This window comes from Triturus cristatus, chromosome 4_1 (genome assembly GCF_964204655.1).
Source record: "Triturus cristatus chromosome 4_1, aTriCri1.1, whole genome shotgun sequence".
Taxonomy (NCBI): domain Eukaryota; kingdom Metazoa; phylum Chordata; class Amphibia; order Caudata; family Salamandridae; genus Triturus; species Triturus cristatus.
In genome coordinates, this window is record NC_140585.1 from 226,456,816 (window position 1) to 226,479,925 (window position 23,110).

At 44.3% G+C, this 23,110-nt stretch overlaps 2 protein-coding genes across 2 annotated transcripts in view; one reads left to right on the plus strand and one right to left on the minus strand.

The window, feature by feature from the left end:
• Positions 1-12,823, minus strand: part of LOC146854147 (uncharacterized) — a 144,135-nt gene extending 131,312 nt beyond the window's left edge. The window contains exon 1 of the mRNA XM_085651924.1: positions 12,742-12,823. The gene's annotated coding sequence lies outside the window, so the exon portion shown is untranslated. The remainder of the gene's footprint in view (positions 1-12,741) is intronic.
• A 597-nt stretch (positions 12,824-13,420) lies between these two features.
• The window catches only part of NDUFB2 (NADH:ubiquinone oxidoreductase subunit B2), a 49,834-nt gene continuing 40,144 nt past the window's right edge, over positions 13,421-23,110 (plus strand). Inside the window, exon 1 of the mRNA XM_085651925.1 lies at positions 13,421-13,578. Coding sequence (XP_085508051.1) covers positions 13,493-13,578 — 86 coding nt within the window. The 5' untranslated portion in view covers positions 13,421-13,492. The remainder of the gene's footprint in view (positions 13,579-23,110) is intronic.

A 23,110-nucleotide genomic window follows, 5' to 3' on the forward strand; every position in this document is an offset into this window, starting at 1 on the left:
ACCTGATGGCTAGCAGGGGAGAAGGAACTGTGCCTGCTGTGCCCTGCTCATGGAGAAGTCATCTCCAGAACCCTGCCGAATCAAGAGACTCCATGGGTATGTTGGCTAACCTCCTGTTTGCAGTACAGAGTCACAACAGCTGAAGAAACCTGCTGGGGCAAGTTGATAGCCCAGAATCTTAAGATTGTTGCCAACCAACATTGTGCAGCACCAGAGACGAGAACCCGATGCTCAAAGTTGCACCTTAAGTCCCCTGGATCCGGGAGAGTCGTTGTAGTGCAGGTTGGTCGCACAGAAGATGAGTTATCACCTGGGAAGGATTTGGCCGTGACCGTGATACCAAGCGACTGGTAGCCCAGTGGCAATTGCACGTCTACCAGGACCAAGAGGACTTCACGGGACGTTGACCTTTTGACCAGGACAGCCGTACCCCCTACTTGGACCAATGAATAGCTGCAAGAAGACTCATGTCGATCGCAAACACAGCATCTTTAAGAATCTTCAGCATCCTTCATCCCTTGAATCAGGACCACTCCATAGGACCCTACAGGAAAGGGATTAAAGTGCCTGGAACTGCATGAAGACTGCTTCTCCCGCCAAGGTAACTGTTTCTGAGGCACTTGCTGGTCCCCCTGATGGCTCTTTGCTGGAGTTGGTTGCCCAAAGTAACTCTAACTGACCACAATACAACTCGCCAAAACTTTTTAATGAAAAAGTTTCCAAGTGTCAAATTTGTTGAATTTGCCAATGCGTGTTCGTGGTTAGATTAAAAGTGCTTATTTACTGTGCCTTGTAAAATCATCGTCATCATCATCATAAGTCTTTATTCGAATTAAAAATAATTCATACAAGACACAACAAATCACAAATATAAAAATCACGATCACTAATTCAATAAATACATTCCAATAAATAGATAAAAACATTTTGATAAGAAAATATTAAACATGCAGCAGACAAATGATGTGCAATACACATGAATTAAAAAGGGTAATTAAGGCAAAAATAACAGCAGTACATTTAGAAGCTTTAAGCCTGCCCAAAAACATTCTCGATAGGATGAAGGGTTTTTAATCTAAGTGACCATGCCCACCCCAAGTATTTAGCTAGGCCTAATGAATGGACTGGTAAGGTGCTCGTGCATAAAATTCGAATAGCTCCAACAGAGCTCCTAGTACCCAACAATTTGCATAAAGGGGAGAGCCAGTGACGTCTAGGTGCGGCATATGCAGGGCACACAAACAGGAAATGGCCAATGGTTTCTCTATTAGCTCCACAAGCAGGACAGGTACATGTACTTCCACCAAACCACCCAGAAGTTAGAGCCCTTAGTGGGAGGGAGCCTGCTCTAAGTTGAAAGTAGAGTTTCCTATCCTTTGGTGATGTTATCAAATCCCAATAGGGTTCCAGAAGGGGTGTAGCCTTTGCCTCTAGAAAGCGGCTAGTCATAGAAGGGGAAGTAGAGGCTGCCCACACCCTGTAATTTACCTTGTCCCAATAAAGTTTTTTCAAAAGCTTTTTTGTAGGAAAGTCAGCGGCCGCTGGATCATTCCATAGGTTTTCCAATCCCAAAGCTTTTAGTGATTCTCGGAGGTTCCTTAGCCACTTAATTTTGTGAAACTTATCAACCTGGATTACGTCCATGATACCCACTGCGTAATATCGAAGCTCCGGAGTAGTCCATAATCTCCTCCAGTATAAAACTGGACGGAGATTAGCCAAATCTTGGATGGACTTCCTGCCTAGGTCATAACGCAGTGGGACCATTGGCGTACTTTGTGGCAAGCCTGTAATGGAGCGGAAGAATTTATTTTCGACTACCGTGAGGGTTGTTAATGCATCAAAGCCCCATAGCTCGGCTCCATACAGAACCGAGTTTAGGGCCTTTGCCTCATAGACTTGTAACACTGGTTTAAGAGGTTTGGTAAGGGATTTTTTGAACTCTTTAACCAGCGTTCCCGATATTTGGGTAAGTTTCAATGTTGACATTTCCAGATGCCTATTCCACCGATTGTTGTGGGACATGTGAATGCCTAAGTATGTAAAGTTGGTTACCTCCTCGAGAGTTTGGCCATTCATCGTAAGCTTACCAACTCTATAGCTAGTGTGTGGGTTAAAGGTCATAAGCTTTGTCTTTGCCACGTTGACCTCCAGTCCATGATCTGTACAGAAGTTTTCGAATATTGCCAATGCCTTCTGCATGCCGCTCTGAGTTTTTGACACTATAAGAGTGTCGTCGGCAAACATTAATATTGGTGTGGTTACACCTGCCAGTTTTGGAGCATCAGTGTTGGTCTGGAGCATATAGTCCGCTATTCCATTAATATACAAAGAGAATAGTGTTGGGGCCATTGCACATCCTTGGCGGACACCCCGCTCTACTGGGAACTCGGTGGTTGATTCCCCCAGGCCACCCCATTGAATTTTTGCAAAGTTGGACTCGTGCAATCTTCTTATTAAGGTCAGGAGTTCCAGAGATAAACCTAGCTTTTCTAGAACCCTCCAGAGCTGTTTGCGGGGGACGAGGTCAAAGGCAGCTCTTAAGTCCACAAAGGTGACATAGAGACTGCCTTTGCCCAGTTCGACAACTTTCCATAACAGCTGCTTAAAGCGAAACACCTGGTCAATGGTGCTAATGGATTTGCGGAAACCCGCCTGAAGACTAGAAAGAATCCCATTCGCTTCAATCCAAATAAGTACCTCATTCAAAACCATCCTCCCAATGACTTTTTGAATTGTGTCAATTAGGCTGATGGGTCTGTAGTTCCCCGGGAGGCTTTTATCGCCCTTTTTATAGATTGGAATTATGACGGCGCCCCCCCAAGATTTAGGTACTGGAGCGCCTTCAGCCACGGCATTCGCTATAAGAGCGATATACTTGCTCCATGGGTCTTTGTTCGCTAGAAAGAGATCAGAAGGAATGCCATCCAACCCAGGAGCCCGTCCTGCAGCTACACAGGACAGTGCAGCTAGAGAGTCTTCGGGGGTAAAGGGCCCGGACAGATAAAAGGCATGAGGCATTGTGCCCTGACTTATGTAGTGGGGGTCACACGCATATTGGGGCTTAAAATAGCCCAGTCAATCCTCTTGCGAGACATGATTTGAAGGATTTTCCGACAAACCTCCTCTGCCCCACTTCAGAACATTCCAAAACAGTCTAGCATCCCGGGAATCGCTGGCCTCCTTTAGGTCCTGCCAAAACATTTCTTCCCATTTTATTTTAGCTTGTGTGATGCTTTTCCTATAAGCAGATCTTGCTAATTGAATAAGTGGGGTGCTACCACTGGATAAGGCTTTAGCCAGGGTGCATCTTGCATTTTTACAGTGGTTGTCGTACCACTTAGCTTGCTTGGGCGGCTGCTTAGTACCCTGTCTTATTTGCTTAAAAAAAAGGGACGTAATCCCTCAAAAAACGACTCATGCAACCTAATTACCTGGTCTCGGGTTTGCGAGATATCCTCAAGATTTACAATAATTGCAGAGAGATTAGTATTAATCTGGGCTATTACTGAATCATTAGACTTTACTGATGCCCATTTTAGCCTTCGAAGGTCATTGGTAGGCACACATGCGGGGGGGGCCAAAATTGGTTCTTTTGTCAATGAACAAGATTTGCCCCACCAGCTATGAGAGACACAAATGGGATTGTGATCGCTCTCCAATCTTTGCACCACCTCCATGTCTATGGGGAGGGACCACAGCCTCATGCAGCAGAGGACATAATCAATCCTACTGCTTGAGCGGCCGTTGTCGAAGGTAGGTGCTCCAAGCTTATCTCCTTTAACTCTTCCATTCAGTGCCCGGAGTCCAAATTCTAGGCAGAGTGCGTTGACCTGTGTTGCCACCATAGACCACCGTTTGATGGGAGGTAACGCGAGGGCTGGGATGCCCCAGCGTAGGTCCTCATCGGGGTCAAGCCCCCATTCAGAATCGCTATCTAGGAGGGGTTCAAAGGTGACATTAAAGTCCCCAGCTACAATCAGGTCCCTACTACTCGATTTAGATTCTATTAGTGCAGTAAGGGTTTCCAACACGCTTGACTTCTTCCCCTTCGTGCCCCGAAGATAGATGTTATATATATCCACAGTCCTCTTGGGGCCGAACGTGAGCCTCACCAGTTGGATATCCTGGGACCCAGTATCGATCCCAGTAGCACATGAGAACAAATCCTGGCGAGCCCATATAGTTAGACCGCCAGAAGGGCGGCCTTTGGGGCCTTTGGTTGCTGGGACATGAAAATTCAGATAACCCGGCATGTACCGGGCCTCGGAAGACCATGTTTCCTGGAATAGGCAGACATCGTAATCATTAATAAATCTCACCCATTCGGGTGTGTCAATTTTGGTAGTAATGCTAGCCAGGTTCCAAGACAAAAGGGTGCCCAAGTTTTTACTCGAGCCTATGACATGGGGCTCGACAAGGCTTCCAGATACATTTGCCCTCACTTCCGACGTATGCGATGACGACAATGAGATCTCAGACGTGATTGCTAATCCATCCATTGTTAAATTATCAGTTGCCCCTGATACCATAGGAATTAAGGGGGTATTAATACTATAAAATTGTCAATGACAGGTGGGTGAGGTGTAGAAGTAATTTAGGTCGTGCACCTCAATTCCGGATCTAGGACCATAGGGAGTGTTTTCCGTAATAAACCTTGAGAGTCGCGCATCTTTAAAATTAACGATGACACAATCGCCCTGAGTATTTTTAGGTTGAGATCCTACCCATTGGACCCTTCTAACAAATAGAATTCGACCATTCAGTTCATTTGGAATTGGCCTGTGAATGTTGAGCCAATGACTAACTTTATTTTTTAATTGCTCATAAGATTCATTTTCGTTGGTGGGAAGTTCGGGAACACCTGTTAAAACTACAACATAGGGGAAGGATTCACGAGGGAGATGGAGTTGGATCGAAGATGGCCTGGAGTCATTACCTTGGGGAGCAACGTTTAGGCTGTGTAAGTTAGTGCTCGAACCATCTAAGTGCATAGTGTTTGTATTGGTGTCCTGTGTAGTTTTACTTAACCTACCCTCACGCCTCGGAGATTTACAGTTTTGTGTCCTTCCCGCCTGCCGTAATGGCTGGGTGCTGTTTAAGATTGAAGTATCTACAGCAATTGGAGCAGGGGCAGGGACAGGCGGTATAACAGATGTAGGTGGAACAGGACCAGCAGAACCAACAGAGTAATTAATTTTAGGTATGTCCTTGGTGCATAATTTAACGACATTCTTCAACGAGCAAAAATTATCCAGAATGGTTTGTTCCAATTTATCTACTTTAGATACTACCATTTCGATTCTTTCCATTAAAGGGGAAATTAAGGTGCGAACAATGCTTTCTAACTGGAGAGCAAAGTTACTTGGATCAAATGGGGGTAACACAAGTCTACCAGCATCGTCCATAGATGTGCCGGGGCTATTATTTGATAAGTCAAGAGAAGCAGTGTTTTTAGGTGCTTTGGAGACTTTTGCTGGCCTAGAGTGATCCGTCGTCCCCCCCCTTTTCCTTTTCTGTGCAACTAATCTGGTGGATGTGGCAGATCTGGCCCCTGCTCTGGTCTGGGGGCGAGGGGTTTTAGGTGCAAGTATGGATACTACTTCCTCTACTGGCGATGCAGCCACTGAATCAGACGTGTCTAATGTAAATTGTGATGCCTCCTCTTGTGGCTGCTCTCTGTTATTACTTGGTGAACTTACATGAGCTAGGGGGCCCAATGATGAACGCCTAATAAATGAGGGGTCTGTCGAGAGGCGTCTTTCAGTAATGGCAATTTCATGGTCCAAGACCGAGACAGCACGGGTAATGAATTGATCCATGGTCCCTGCAATTGTGGGGGGAGCTACGGGACGTTTCCCCTTCCCTGCCATTTTTCACAGAACTAAACGTGTAATAATAAACAGTGTATGAGTAATAATCAATTGTCCAGGTATTGGGACTAGCAGCGGCTTACTTCCAATGCCGGACGAAAAGGGTGTAGCCCAGCCCGGCCTCCTCCGGCCCCAGACGGTCCCGCCCTTGTCCCGGGCTTCTCCCGGCGCCGCCCGCGCGCGTCCCGCTCTGCCGTGCGCTGTGGTGGTGATGGGAGCGGACTTCCACCGCTAAGGCTTCTGGGTAGTGTAGTCCTGCACACAGCGGCCGCGAGAGAACGTGGCTGCGGCGGCGGCAGGAAACGTGGAGAGATGTTGTCCAGGATCAGGTAGGGAAAAACGCACTGTCCGTGTCACTCAGCCCAGGGTTATTTGACTCGCCCGCTCTGCCGGGGCTCTGTTCGAATTTAAGCGCCTCCGTGCGCTGTGGTGGTGATGGGAGCGGACTTCCGCCGCTAAGGCTTCTGGGTAGTGTAGTCCTGCACACAGCGGCCGCGAGAGAACGTGGCTGCGGCGGCGGCAGGAAACGTGGAGAGATGTTGTCCAGGATCAGGTAGGGAAAAAACGCACTGTCCGTGTCACTCAGCCCAGGGTTGTTTGACTCGCCCCAAAATAAGATGAGGGTCTTATGGAAGTATCCCTCCCACCTGCTGAAGCAGGAATACAGCGTCTTAGTATGCGCTCTCTTCAGTGTTCATCAATCAGGTACTTTTGTACGTTAGTCCTTTCTCCTTGTCTAGGCTGAACTGTTTACTGAATGTCTCTAATGAAAGAGAAATAGGACTGCTGAGAGGGACGATGCTACATGTACTCAATCCCTGATATCCGTGCTTGTAATACGAGGCAAAATAGTAATACGAGGCAAAATAGTCAAAGGAATAGCGAGGTAAGGTGCGAGTCTTTAAACAAAGACTTAAGCGCTTTCCAGCTTTCACAATAATAAGGAGTTCAACAGCGCTTACCTGCGCTGGCAGCCAGTGGCATATCTCTTTAGCGCATTTCCAGCGCGTTCGGGAAAGGGGCGGGTTACAATGTATCCAGAGTCCGTTTCTCCGTGCTTCCTCGCGCTGACGGCAAGAGAACTCCAGAAGCGCGTCTTCAGCGCGCAGGGCAGTTTACAGGTCCAGCAAAACTCCGGTCTCATCCGGTGATAAAACACAGGTCGAAGATTTCAAGGGCTCTTGAATTGGTTCCGTGGAATCAGATCAAAGCGGATAAATGACTAGCAGCCATTACACGAACAGAGGGGGTGTGGACAGACTAACGAGGATCTGCTTGTAAAATCTATTATCTCTAGAAACCTCTGGTGAATCTTTTTCACTGTGGTGTTTAAAAAGACAAACATACAGACTATTTTTATAAATTGGTTTGGAATTTTTCAAGTGTCCTGTGTATTCTTTCCTCAATTGTTTTGGTGCTGTTTAAATGCTTTATACGTATTCCTTTGTGTAAGCCTTGCTGCTCAGAACCACAGCTACCCAGGGTTGAGTTAGAGGGTTTAATAAACGAAACCTACTGAACCTAAAGGGGTAGATAGGTGTTATACACAGTAATGTTGCAGAACCGCACCATGTATTACATCCCATTTCCTCACACAGAGAGGTCCCAGTTAATCATACTTTTCCTGAAATGAACGGCGAGCTTCAAAAAGGTGCCATCTGGAAACAGACTTCCTCTGTGCTTAACATTTGTAAGAATCTAGGTGCGAACCTGCATTGAACAAAGCGGCACATTTTAAGAAACAGCAACAAAATTTGCCTTGAGTAGAACAAATACAATTTGCAAAATAAAATAAAATGGAGCAAGGTTTGCTCCAAGGAGTGGTTGCAGGAGCATACATCCCCAAGCCCATCTTCGGAAAAGCCCATCGTATAGCGAAGCAGGTGGAGGACTGTGCCAGCCCTAAAGCGAAACAGAAGTGACCTTTCCAATCTGTCCATTTTCCAAGCAAGGTAAGAATCCATACTAAGATTGAATTTAAAATTTGCATAATTATACAAAGTGATTTTGTGGCATTCAGAACTCGCCCTGGACGCTGATCTCTTTTTGAAAAAAAGTTGTTTCACAGCCCTTTTATCCTCCTTACAGATGGATAATGGGGAGTAGAACAGCTCCGGGCGAACAATATCTTAAAAAATTGATTTTACATTGGCTAACCACGGGATAGCTAAATCTTTGTCTAATTGAATACAATTTCTAATACCATCCATATTTAGATTTGCCTCAGGATTGACCCAAACCGAAATCCACAGGAGCATTGGGGCTAGTTTAGTGCAGTTCTCCAAATAGGGCAGGCCCAGCTCGCCATGACAAATGAAATGTGAGCTGGAAGGAGGTTGGTTCAGTATGCCTCTGCAGATAATATTTTCCTCTAGCTGTATAGGGTCATTGTTGGTATAGCCACATACTCCTGTGTCACAGCAGGCTGTAGAAAAACACTGGAAGCTAGAGATAGATATAAGGGAAGCCAGGGCTTTGCGCCCTAGTGATCAGGGGAGACTCAAGAGCGCACCTGCCACCCTGAATAATATTAGAGTGCGGGCTGAATATGGGCACCCCATTACCCTGAGCTATCGAAAATGACATCTACATAAGGAAAACTATGCACACTGTCTAGGTGGCCCCCACTTTTTGGAACTCCCTCCCTCTGTCTATCAAATCTTCCCTCTCTCTTCTTTCATTCAGAAAACTCTTAAAGACCCATCTCTTCCCACCCCTATGTTAGGTTGCTCTGTATTCCGTTTTCTCCTTCCCTGTCTAGCAGCGCCAGGAAGCTTCGGCGTTAGTGCGCTTAACAAATGGCACCTAACATAACATAACATAACATAGGTGCTGTCCCCTGCAAGCAATCTAAGCCCCCCTGTGTCTACTAGGACTGCAAGTCATGATATGCGACTTACTGAAGTTTGTAATCAAATCCAGGTTTGCCATAAATGCAACAAAGGAGTCCACCAACCTACAGAGTGAGATAGGGGAGCGGGCCATACGAACTGCATCGTCCGCATACAATAAAGAAGGAATTGGCAAGCTGCCTATCTTAGATATGTCCTTCTTAGCATCCAGTAGGAAGAGGGTTAAGTTAGTAATATAAAAGATAAACAATGGGAGTGCCATCTTGCACCCTTGATGGACACCATGTTTGAGGCCAAAAACTTTAGTGAGTTCTCCCTCAGGACCGAAGAGTACCCTGGCCCCCAAGTACTCAAGGAGTGGGCCCATAAAATGTACTAATGCAACATCAAGATCCAAGTCCAGCAACAATCTCCACAATTTGATACAGTTCACACAATCAAAAGCAGGTGATAGGTCTATGAACGCTAGGTACAGTGGACAGCGCCTGGCAATGGAATATTTGCCAACAATAAGATGGCGATTCAGGCGCTGCTTCACTGTGCCCAACTGCTCCCTAAAGCCATATTGAGTGTGGTGGAGTATATTATGTTCAAGAGTCTATTCCCACATCCAGTTAAAAAAAGGCTCTACCAATGATTTTTACAGTAGAATCTATCAAGGATATGGGATATTAGCATTTGGGTTCTGACCTGTTGCACTTCTGAAAAATTGGCATGATGGATGAAAGGAACCAAGATCTTGGGAAGTTGCTAATGGTCAGGTTATTGAATATGTTAACTAGGAGAGGGGCCCTGAGCTCCAAGTTACACTTAATAAGGTCGATTGGAACCCCTTCCGGGCCAGGTGCTTTGGAATGAGGGCTTTCAGAAATAGCAGCTGCCAGTTCTTCAACGGAAAATACTAATTTACGATGATTTTCGTCCACACACACTGTTAAGAAACCAGGTGCAAAGTCACCAACATCAGCAGGAGCGTAATATATCCTAGAAAAATGCTTGACCTAGTCATTAGCAGTGGTGTGACAACGTATTTTATTGTCAGGTGCTCCCCTTGCCTTAGATTGCCTACACGTGTCCCAGAAGGTCTTGGGGTCTATTTAATTAGCCGCGATGGTAAGGCGATCCCAATCCTCATTGTTATGTTCATCTCTTCTTTTAATTTGCTCTTTATACTGTCTCATGGCATTTGCCACCTCAAGCGGGATCGTAGGCCTAGCTAAAAGCACTTTCCTGTGTTGCCTATTAAAGAGAGAACAAGCAGAATCACACCACCGGTTTGCTCCATTGTTGAGCCGCACCGGCTTAAGAAGGGACGTTCTGATAAAACTACAAAGCCCCTCATAATATCGTAGGATGTTAGGGCAGTCGGGTGCTTCCGAGAGACAGCATAGGAAGGTACTCAAGGGCATTTGAAGCATTTTGGCCAGAAACTCCCTGGGGTTTTGGATATGCCAATGCAATCTAAGGTCCTTATCTCTAACTGATGGAAATTAGTAGGGCGATAGCCCTTAGAGAGGGTAGGGAAAAATTTGCATACAGGACATTGTGATCGTTCTCAGAGGTTTCCCAAATTTCACCCCTAAGTGTGTAAAACAAAATGCCTCTGGTGAAGAATATATAATCAATTTTGCTTGGTGCCCCCTCCCTCGAAGCAATGGCGGGTAGCCATCACCATTGTCCAAATAATCCAGTAAGTTCCCCTTATCACGTGTGCCAAGATATCACCCCAGCTCTTCTCCCCTCCGATGCTGTCTTATAGTTCAAGTCGTTAGAGCGTCAATTGCCACCTCCAGAGAGTTCGAGGTACACTTTGCATTAAAATTACCACAAATCCTGTAATTTAAAACAGGGGAGTGGCAGTCAACTTTCAAGTTCATTACAAAATTAAATAAATGCATAAAATTACAATTATCTCGATTAGTAAAATGAATATTATAAAAATCAATTAGGTGTAAATTCAGCTGGCCGACTCCCTTGATAAAAATGCACTGAAAGGCATGATGTGCCTTCGGAATCTCCTCCAGCTCTAGACATAAAGAGGCTTTAACCCAAATAGAAAGGCCACCTTTTGCTTACTTAGGAGTGAATCGCTGGGACAGAGAAACAGACAAATCCTTCTTGGGCACTGACCTCGAAACTCATGCTTCCTGGAAAAAGTTAATATCGTACTTTCCAGTGAAGGCTATCCATTCTTCCGTCTGTATTTTGGGACCAAACCCTACAACCTTCCAACTAATCAATGATAAGGAGGGACTGGGAGAATAAATAGGAGCTGCAAGCTCAGAAGGGGTGGGGGAGCACAGAGAGGGACTCATGCCCTAGAAGACCAGAATGGAATGAAAGTCAATCAGCGGCGCTTAAGTCTGCCAAAACATCATAACGGTTCAAGATTAGAAGCGGGACATTAAGCTAAGGTTGTGATGTGTTCAGGAATGCATGGGGCTGTCAAATTTCTGATGGAGCTAAAAGGTCATACGGTTTGTAAAAGCAACCTAAAGGCAGAGTAACAAAAAAGGTCAGGTGGTTTGTAACAATTTGACTAGCTGAATGGACCCATCTTCATTGGTATGTCAACAGGTTCCTGGGGTAATGAGCACTGCTGAAATGGATAATGATGCAGTCACCGAGCATGTCTTTTTATTAATGTTCAATCCAGTCCACCCTCCACACCATTAAGATATTGGCACAATTAGACATCTTGAAGCCCCTGTGCTTGCAAAGCCAATTCAGAACTTTATTTTGAAGATGGTCACAAGGTGTCTCTGCATTCCTCCACAAAGATGAAATGCCCCCAAGAACTAAAACGAAAGGACAGGCCGCAGGGGGAAGGTTAATGATTTCCTTTCTGGGCGCAGGCGTTCCTCTATTGTTCAGCCCCAAGTTGTAATCTGGGCCACTAGGGGTGAAGCTTGTTGAGAGGGCCCTTTGCTTCCAGCCTCTTGGGTGAGGAACTTATGCTGGTTAGCAACATTTTGCCCCACCGGCAGGCAGCTATTTTGGTTGGTGTCCTGTGGCCTAGACCCCTCTTGAATTGAAGACTTTCCCACGGTAGTGCAAAGAAGCAACTAAAGATAGATGGCTAACATGGCTTACAGAAACGGAACTCCCTAGGCTGTGTTTCAAAGCTCAAGCTTCCCAGGCTGCACTCAGCGGGGATTCAATTTGCGACAGGCGATCTAAGATAGGCTGTAATTCTGCCTGGACAAAGTCCATGAAGTTTTGACAACAGTCCTCTAACCAACAGGCTCTATCGGGCCTCTCCACGCTTTCCATGGCAGGACCCTTAGTTAGTTCCCCCGTTGGATAAGTCGTAGATGTCTAGTAACGTTTTTAAGATTTTTCGAGCCCTGTTAGATGATGCTTAATTGCTGATCCATGCCTTTTTTGTTCAAGAAGTACATGCTATATGAATGAATTAGCTTGTCATAAAGATACGGGGATATTCACTAATTGCCCTAGCACATTCATTTGTTTTATTTTGCTGTAACGATGCCATGCTGTAAGAATTATGACTATGTTGTCCACAAACTAAAGACGCAACTACACAGGCTTTCTTAAAAAAGCAAACTACGAAAATACTGTCCCTTTCCAAAAGTCTCTACTATGCAACATTTTGTTGTTTATTATATTTCAGTTCACCACTTACAACGCTAACTTTATATTCTGACTACCTTTCATATTACATTTGCACTCTGTTCAGCCAAAGAGCCATACTATCATCTTCATATTCACAGATTTTCTGCTTGAAAAAAAACTCATTTCTTTTCTGTGCTTGGTTGTCTGCGGGAAATACATACTTCTCTATGCGCCACTTTGAGAAAACGCTGGCTTTGCATCACGAAGCATAAGGTACTGTTTTTCACAAAGATCACACTCCATGTGGCGGTAGTTCATGCCAAAACACGTATATTCATTTGACTGTTCAGAAGTACTGTGTTACAGTAATTAAGTTTAACATTCCTCAAAACATTCTCTCCTGTCCTTTTACTCATCACGCCCCCTTTTTAAGCACTTACTTGCCACTCTTTGGGATAAAGGAGGAAATATCACATTCCAGCTTCCCTCTACCAGCCTACAGTACAGCCCGCATAATTGTTTGGTACAGACAACCATGGCAACTGTTCCAACCAATCCATAGACATCAGGGCGGGTCCTTCCACAAAGGACATTAGCATCAGGAAGACAAAAATGTCTTGATCTAGTGAACATTATGGTCGCCATCTTAAAATGAAAGAATCGCCCTTCAGTCCACATGCGACGCTGTGCCTGAAACACGAAGAGTGCACAGGTTCACTGATTTCCTTACAAAACGGTTGTTTCTGTCAGTACTGGTCTATTTACAGCGCTTATGCAGACTTACATGGGTTTAAAAGGGTGGTCGTGACTACTATTTATTTTTCGTCAATTCTATTTAATCCCTCCAAGATGTCCCCACACCAACTTCGAGGCCATCTTTGAATGGGACTAGTTCATAACTTTAGGAAGTATCGAAAGTGGTCTACTTTAAACAAAAGTTGGATAAGATAGAAAATAAATGCAAATCAAAACAACGTGTGTCCGTTTCTTTCGTCTATTAATTAACAGTCCTACCTCGTAAACAAAAGTGTAATTTCTATGGGTCTAAGCGTGTGTAAGGCAGGCGTTCCATCGGTACCTTGGACATGAAAGAAGGACTGTCTGCGTTTTCCAGCCTATCATAACGCACGCCGCTTTGGCTCCTTATCGCAGACGTAAGGTGACTTTGGTGTCCGGCTGGGCGGCCGAGCCATGTCTTCTCTTGTGCGGATGGGCAGCGTCCTCAGAGCTGGTGGACGGTTCTTGACGAGTGGAGCGAGAAGGGTGGGGGAGAGACAGTGAGTATCGGTTGAGTGGGGTATGTTAACATGGGGCTTCGAAACAGCTGCGGAGGAGGAGGAAGTCTGACTTGAGGGCAAGTGGAGGTGGCATTGAAGGAGGAATAGAGCTAGTGCCTTTTCACTTATTTAAGTGTTGGCCAAATTACGTTTGCATCGCGTGTTCTGCTCTTGGTGGGTCAGCTCAGGCATGTGAACTGTCTGTTTACTAGAGATCATGGGGCATATTAACAAGGAACATGTAAAATTAACGCTAAGGGCGCTTAGCGCTAATTTTTTTAATGCCCGCTATCGCTGGACTTTATCGCCTGGTCATCGCGTTATTAACAACCCTAACCGCCTAGGCGATAAAAAATCCAGCGATAGCGGCATTTTGGGAGGTTATTGCTGGTAATGCAGCGATAAAACTACAAGGATAGGGATATCCTTGTTGATAGCCCATGGTGGACTTAGCCATGTAATCCACCTCCCATTGGATTACATGGCTAAGTCTGAAAATTAGCAGACGTAAAAAAGCAGCGTTAACCGTGGTTAGCGCTGCTTTTTTTTGTCTCTAACAGGGTTAGCGTGAAGCTTGATACAACATTTCTCCTATTATTTTGCTCTGGAACGCCCACTTTGCATCAGTGACCCTGTTGTTGATAGGGCGATATTTTTATCTCTGCTTCTTTGGCTTTTAGAGCCAAAAAAGCGGAGATAAAGCCCTTGTTAATATGCCCCCTAGTAGGGAGGGTTGCCAGGACTCGTCCTGTTATCAGGACTCCCGTTCATAGGCTTGAATTAAACAAATCTCAACCCTTGGGTGTATTAGATAACGTGGGTCAGTTGAAGCAAAATAAACCGCCAAAATGCAATTGTTATGAGAAGTAGTGTGCAGCTGGGAAAGAGCCAGAGCGCGGTACTTTGTTTGCGTGAAACTGTACCGTTATGTTTATTAACAGATGAAATGGGGAGATCGAAAGAATTTCCAAAATCCCGACTTCCAGCCCACAATCGGGATAAATTGGTGTGCTGTTGACTGTTGGGCAGACAAGCGTATTTGCTAGATACCAGTTGTAGCTAGTATATTTAGCGGTCTTAACGTAATATCAGGTTACCTTGCCTGTTCCATGCTCAAAAGGCTGGCAGTGGAACTCTCATTTTTGTTTTTATAGCATTGTACCATTGTATACTTTTTCATTCCAGTAAGAGATATCTTTCTCCCTTGCAAAGCTGTACGGAGTATATATTCCACCTACCTCGCTTTATGGGCTCAATAGTATATATGTTGTAGTTCATCATTGCAGCAATTTGCTTACACCTGACCTGGGTTGATTTAATATTAGGCTTGCGCTACCTTTAAAAGAGCTTGGTTCAGGATTTGCAGAGCGAGAAATAGACTTAATTTGGCAGTGGATGTAATGGAAATGTCAAGAGAAGAAGTGGAAAGCTGGTTATTTTTGAATGAGCTGAAAATGGCACTAAAGTTAAGGCAATGCTTCGCAGCAGATGTGCAAAACTGCCAATATAATTCTCGCCTATCTGACATTTGGGAATGTACTGTTCATCCATATCCTCTATTGTTGAACCATTACAATATTCAAACGTTCTATTTTCAACCTACGTCATGAAAGGCTGCCATTGGAAGGTATTAGAATTCTGGTCCAAAGTGCTTTAAGATTTATCTCTTAAAGTGGGTTCCTAGCCTTGGAATTTGTTTTATTTTTGTTTCTAAAATTAAGGCTTTTACGGAAAAGATGCTTTCTTATGATGTTAAATAGCCAAGGCTTCAGGAGAAAAAGTCGTCCGAATTTCTGTAATTTAACAAATGTGACAACTTATTAACATCTCACTTGCTTGATATAAAAGCTTATATTTATGGTCACTGTTGAAATCTGGTTTCCCAAGGAATGTTTACTACCGAATCATACACAAAGGTTTCTTCTCACTTGTGCGGGTGTTGGCTCCTCATCTCCCAGTCCAGTCAAATGCAGGCTATCGCACGATGGGTCACCACTCCTAGCATTTGTGCCTTTGATCCGTTTAAACAAAGTTAGCTGCCTTTCGTCCAGAGATAAGTCCATTTGAAGACAGCAGCAATGTTTTGACTTTGTGTTTGCCCAATCAAATATGGAGTTGTATGTTCCTGCCATACATTTAAATATCAAAATCGTACTGCAACATAAGTTGTAGTTCAAGATAACTTGTGCCAAGAGACCAGCATATGTATTAAATAACAGGAGACAAAGCAGGTCTCTTTGGCTAACATATCTGAACCAATTCTGATCACTGGCTGCAGTTTGAGGAGTGCTATGGATCACCATGAAAGTTTGTGGATTTAAGTTTGGACCTGTAGTTGATTCGCTATAGACATTGTCTTCTACCCTTATTTCTATATTGAAGAAATCCAGAAAGACAGCAGTCTGCAAAATGGTCTCCGGTTTGGTGAAGTCTTGCCCCTAGGTGAGGTGAGTGGGTCCTATCACCTAATAGATCTGAGGCACAGCCTAACCTTTGTGTCTACAAAAACTCAAACACTTATATCTGCCTGTATGAAAAAGAGAATTATCTCTTGGCATAATCCTCAAGATGAAGCGCTGAGACTGGCGTGTGAATTTGGAAAAGATACCTGGGTGCAAAGCAGAATACTGTGTAAGGAGTCTGGAGCTCCATACTAGACAGTAAACTGTCTAAAGCCCTTTATTGAGGCCACATAGCTGAATCACAGGTCTGTAATAAGATCAAGAGACAGAGATTCAGTGGTTTGGCAGATCATTCACATCCTTGCCTTTTTTACTTTTTTTTCTGTCCTGAGATAGGTTTTGCCTCAGTAAGCTCAGCACACTGAGTGTCAAGAGGTACTTGGTGGTGGTGTTTAGCAATTATGCTCACCCGGTTAATTTGTGCACCCAAAGCTTACCCATCACCAACACTGGTGAGTAACTGGCCTCAAACCAGGATAAATGGTAACTTGCGGTTGGGGATAGCTGATTATAAACAGATTTTAGTCTAGTGACAAGCGTAAGCCCAAGTCTGGATTCAAGAAATTCTACATTTCCCTATAGTGTGTGTACATGTATTCACCAAAATCATAAGGGGAGTGGGCAATACTGGTCTCTATATCAGTCCTGAAGGTATTCTCCAGGAACACTCAACCAGTAATTACCTCCAGCAGTGCAAGTGATTGCCACTAAGTTATTTTTATTGGGTAGTGTCATCATTGGGTTACACCTGGTAGTCGCTTCTCCAGGTGAGTAACGTCTCCATCTGGAGGGAGATACTAATGGGATTTGTATAATGAATTGTAAAATTACAGTCCTTATCTAATAAGTAAACTTTAATGGGAAATAAAGATATAGAGGTAAGATTAAGAAAGTGCAGACAGTGTTTGGACATGCTAATAGTCTGTAGTGTCATACTTTAGGTCAGTCTACATGTTTCGGCTTTTATGGCCCTAGTTGGACTATGGCCTTCATCAGGACCATGATTAGTGGTCATATCCCCATTGCAGTTCTTCTTCAGTTTTCTGGTAAGTACACTTTACTTATACACACCAAAAGGAGTAGGGAGTAAAAATGTAGGTTTCATGGTTTAGTGGTGGCACGTGCTGTGTGTCCCAATACTGCCCTCACTCACACGGTTGTGTGACCTGCTTCATCATAACGCTGCTTACAATACATCCCGGTGCAGCCAACGCCTGGGGTGGAGCAATAGGGTGGGGTAATACATACAACACAAAAGAGAGAAAACAATGCTTTCAATAGTGACTGGGAACGCCGGAAGTGAAAGTGTGGTGTGGGTTCAAAACTAGCTCGGAGGGGTGTCTATGCCCATACTTTATTCCTAGAACCTCCGGCCAGGATTAAAAACTTGAAGGATGGTGGTGATTGGGAGATGTAATGTGCTCCTTACACCCCTCCTTACTGCCAGGTAGTCTACATGTTTCAGCTGTGTGTCTGTGCCCTTCGATTGGGATCACACCGGCCTTCTTCAAGACTCTGCTGGTTCCAGTATATCTTTGTAGTGCTCTAACCTCCGTTCGAAGTTCACAAGTGTCACAAACCCTAATCCTCACGTAAAGGTAGTCCCTCTAGAAAATTTGTGGATTTAAGAGTTTACCCCTAAGTCATGTTAGAAGTGGCGGTCGGCAAAGAGACCCTCTGTAGTCACACTTACCTACACGGCAGGAGCAGGCGAGCAGTTAACAGGAGGAGCACCACCTTTGGAATAAGTGTGACTCGAGGGGGTCTCTCCTTGCCGAACGCCAGTTCTAACATGACTTGGGGGTAAACTCATAAATCCACGAATTTGTGTCAACATTAGATCACCAAACAACATCAAATGAAATACATTAGAAATTAAGTGCAGCATAACGACTCACTCTGGAAACACTCCCACTCGCACCCTATATACCATCATACTATCATTCAAACTCACACATAGCATTCATCCCAACAAGTGTAGCTTGTCATAACAAACCTACAAAACAAATTAAAATCAGAGCATCTTTTGAAATAACCACAAACTGGTATTGGATACTAAATTCAAAGTGAAGTCAATACACATATAGTTTCACAATACTACCTAACTCTCAATCAGAGGCAGTGGCGGCTGGTGACATTTGAAAGTGGCAGGGCGTAAAAGTTGGGTATGAGTCTTACATCGCGAGTTTGCGAAGCGCGCAAGGATGACCAACAGAAAAGATGTTTGGGGTTTCTCCCCTAGAGAAAATTTTGAGGACTACAGTGGCAAATGGTGCATTTCAAAGCATATTTGAAAAAGGAAGGTGGTTTATAAAGCAATTGTGAACGTGTGGTCTTGAACTATTTAAACACATTAAAAACTGTCCCAAATTTTACTGCATTTAATATGTTAAACAGTTACTGTAGTGTCCAAATTGTACAGTACTCTGAAACGTCGCACCTAAGCAACCTGAAAACCCACAGAAGGCAAATTCAATTGCTTCACATGTGAACATCGCCATCAACAGTGGACATAACTGTCAATTAAAAAATAAAAAAAACACAGAAGGCAAATTCAAATGTGAATGTCACTGTCTACAATTCTGACCAGCTTTCCCTACTTCAAATCAAATTACAACAAAAGCCCTGAAAATGTTGGTATACACGGAAGGCTCCATAGGCAAAATGCAAGTTTGCCTTTGAAATCCTTGCATCGTTATTGGAATGTGTAACACAATTCACTACCCTGGCGGGGACCTCCCCTAATTATGGCGAGGAGATGAGGGGGCCCTAATACTCCTACAGCAAGCAGCTTTCCAAGACCCTGCAGTGAGCTGGCCCTAATGCAGCACATTGCCTAAGGGGGCTTACATTACCCCGCAGTTGCGTTTATTTACTTTAAGCTGTACCAAGAATCAGGATGATACTAGATCTGTTATCTTCTATTATACAACACAGAGATACAATATTCCTCTAGCTACACTGCAACTAAATCAACACATGCACAGCACCAGTCCAGATAACACTGAATCTTACTGCAGAGCACACCTAAAGAACAATGCTTATTTTATTATGTATAATGCTGCACATGCACATACATACTAGCTCACGTACCCTCTATTACCCTGTCTTTTAACAAGGCGCTGCCACTTAAATATCAAACCAGACATTGACACTGAGAAAGGAGAAATTGTTTTGTTTTGCAGCTAAAAAAGGGTAACACTGGAGGAAGCACACAACTGAACACAGCTACAAAGTCCTAGTGCAGCAAACAGCCCTAAACCTATTAATGACTTCCGTACCTTTACAACGCAAGACACAGCCACGCCGCGCAAGTAGGCTGGCCACACTGGGCACAAATACGCTGACGGACACTCACAAAGGCTGCCGAGACCCCCTTACCTTCATCCTGTATGTATGTGTGTGTGTGTATGTGTGTGTGTATGTGTATGTATATATATATATCCACGTAACTGCTCCTTCTGGACTGTCTGGGCCCCTCGGAGGGTGGCGCGCACGCCGGCGGAGCACACCGTCACTTAATAGTCACACCGTCACTTTTCAAAGTAAGCGCGCTCTCCGAAAGACGCTAAACTCCGGGAGAGTGGTTGAATCACCGTTTATTCCACAACGCGTTTAGATTCGCAAAGAACCTTGATCACGTGAAATGTGCAACCCAATCCCGAGACTACTTAATCCCAATGTAAACCATGACAAAGGACTAGTCAGTTTCCTATGTCCGACATCTTTGAACAATACAGATCACTGCTAAGCATATGTAAACAGTGAAAAAGGGCTAGTCAGGTTCCTACGTCGGACATCTTTGAACGGTACAAAAAACATCTTTGAACGATACAGAAAACTGTTAAGCATATACGATACGTAATATTGCATGTATCAACTGTTTGTTCTATATACTTCAGACATACATATAAATATTATTGGTTCGCATATCATGTTTGATCAGCCAATGTTTAGTTACAGTACTTGTTTTATAGTGTCCATAATCTAAATAGAAATTGCCATTGATAAAATTTGCAGGGTTTCAATACATCCAAAACGACCCTGGTGTGCATATATTGCAGATTCAATCACAAGTGAGAATCAGACCTTTTCAGCAAATATCGGTCATTTCCACATATAAGAATGCCTAGGTCAAAACATAATCCAAGTGGAGCCTGTCATCATGGTGTGGAACATGTCGATCGCATGTCCCCCATGTATGCCCCCAGACAATTGTATCAAAAAGACATGCGCATCCTACATATCAGAGGCAAAACAGAGAAAAAAGACGAAAAGAACAGAACAAACCACGAGCAAGTGCCCGCACTCTTCTAGACACCAATGCATCTATATTTGTGTTAGGAGCTAGTCCTATTGCAGTCAATGCTGATAACTCAACTCGTGAGTTCTTGGGAGAAGTCTCATGTGGGTTCACGAGGTGCCGCACAGGACAAAGAAGAAAATGATGAACGTGGAAAAAGGGGGAGTAGGTAGCCCGTGTGAATGAACCCCGTGAATGGGCCCCTTCCTTCCTCCTGTGTACAAAATAATAAAAAAGAAAACAGAAAAAACAAAAGGACCAATTAGGAAACCAGTGTGAATATCCCATGTCATATTACATATGCATATTGCCATCCACTGAATAGCAAACAAACAATGATCAATAAAATAAAGATGTCATATAGATTCATGTAAGGGAGGACCATAGGTCAATAAAATAGAAAACACTTGTGTGTGTAAGATGGAGATCCCTAAATGGAATCCTTAGTTGTGCATTCGGCACCACCAATCTCTGCATGTACTTCTCCTGCAGATAAACACACAGGATGACCCATACCATCAGAAAAGAGACTAGCAACATATTATTCCTTAAGATGAACCGCTAATTCTTCATCCTGGTTCAGGCCACCAGGGGCCCTTGTCTGAAAGTTAATAATGTGTCTTGACTCTTTTTGCCTGAGTGTCAAAACCATATTTCCCCCTTTGGGTCCCCTGTTGACCTGCTCCAGAATCAGAAAGCTGAGGCCCATCGCATTGGAGAAATGTTTTTCCTGAAAATGACGGGCTACAGGATACTTTTGGTCGCAATGTACAATGGCCCTATAATGTTCTAGAACACGTTTCTTGGCCATCAGGGTAGTAGATCCAATATACCACAAATTACAGTCACATACAATCGCATAAATGACAAAAATGGAACTGCAAGTAAGAAATTGCATAATTTCCTTGCGAACACCATTGTATTGCACAAAATTGCAAAATTTGCTATTTCTGCAAGCTTTGCAATGCACACAGGGAAAAAAACCCTGTAGGCCATGGAGATTCCTATCTGGATAGACGGTAATGTCACTGTGCACTAAGTGATCCCTGATGTTCCTACCCCTTCTGTACGTTATATTGGGTCTGTCAGTCAGTGTTACCAATGATGTTGTCTGATTTCAGTATGTTCCAATTACGGGTCAAGATACGTTTGATGTTATTAGAATCCTGACTGTAAGTCATGATAATCCTTGTGCTGTTGCACTCATTACTACTGTCCTTGTCGGTGGTCTCTAAAATCGCCATGGATCTTTCAATGTTCTCCGCTCTGTCCCTAGCTTTCTTGAGCACCCAGTTAGGATAACCCCTTTCTCTGAAACGTGCACACATCAGATCCCTTTCCTTTTGATATCCTTCTTCAGAATAACAGTTTCTTTTAGCCCTGAGCAGCTCTCCATAAGGGATACTCCACTTTAATGCCTCTGGATGGCTGCTCAGGGCATGGAGTATACTGTTGCCCGCAGTGGACTTCCGAAACAAGGATGTATGTATCCGGTTGTTCCTGATGTCCAATTTGACATCCAGATACTCAGCAGTTGAATTACTGATATTACCAATCAATTTAATGTTATGCTCGTTGATGTTGTTTATCAATGAATTGTTGGGCCTCATGTTGGTTGCCCACCCAGATGATAAAAAGATCGTCGATGTAGCGTAGGAACACCGACACATGTAGAAGATCTGCTTGGAACTCTGGGTCAGAAAATGAGAGAGAGAAAATGAGAGAGAGAAAATGAGAGAGAGAAAATGAGACTGACTGAGAGACTGACAGAGAGAGAGAGAGAGAGAGAGAGAGAGAGACTGTGAGAAAGAGACTGTGAGAGAGACTGACTGACTGACAGTGTTGCTGGAGATTCTGCCACAGAGCACAGGGTGCCAGCTACCCAGAAAGGGGTGTTGAGGGGGTAAGGCCTGTCTACATAGCTCCTTCCCTTGTCGCTTCTGCCCGCTGTTTGATCCTCGTGCAATGATCGGTGCCGTATGCTGCAACTCTCAGACACCCTCGTTCTTCCCTCTCTGGCCTGTCTTCGCCTCTGCCCTCCTGCTGGTTCGAGCAGAGCACTCTCCAGGGCGCACCTCCCCACCGGCCCCACACTCCCTGTTCGCCTATTACCTGTGGCCCCTTTTGTACCGGGGCCGAGGGATGTGCGCCTGGGGTGGTAACCTGGACACAGCCTTAAAGGGGCAAGCGGACCAACCAACAGGCGAGTGGAGAAAGATAACCAGTCGCATGCATCCTCTCCCATTGTAGCAAAATCTTTATGGATCAGCTCCGTTCTGCTGACTTCAATGTGGCACGTAAAGAAGTCACAACTAATAGAACCTTTCAGCTTTTCGGGCGTATGTAGAGCTCCAATATGTAAAAACACATGTCAGAATTAAGTTTCCTACGCAAGTTTGACCCATTAATAATCCGATTAAATCGTATCACAATCATTGCCGCGAATTTAACTCTCGAGAGCCCCGGGGTTACCTCAATTACATTGCGCTATTATGTTTAAATACAGAAGAACCCAGTCTTTTGCATGTTTGATTACTACTGCAGGTCTGTCAAAGCATGGAATAGACCGTGGGGGGGGGGGTATAACGAAACGAGCTTAATGAGTAGGCGCGAATGCAAATTTTGAGGGGGGGGGCATATCCACTGTAATGTACTTTGGGGAACACACACATTGCCACTTCCATTTCTGCTCCATCAGAACGGCCAGATCACACCATCTCAAGGGCCACTGTTTACATTTATTTATAAAGCCGCGAATTCTGGGAGC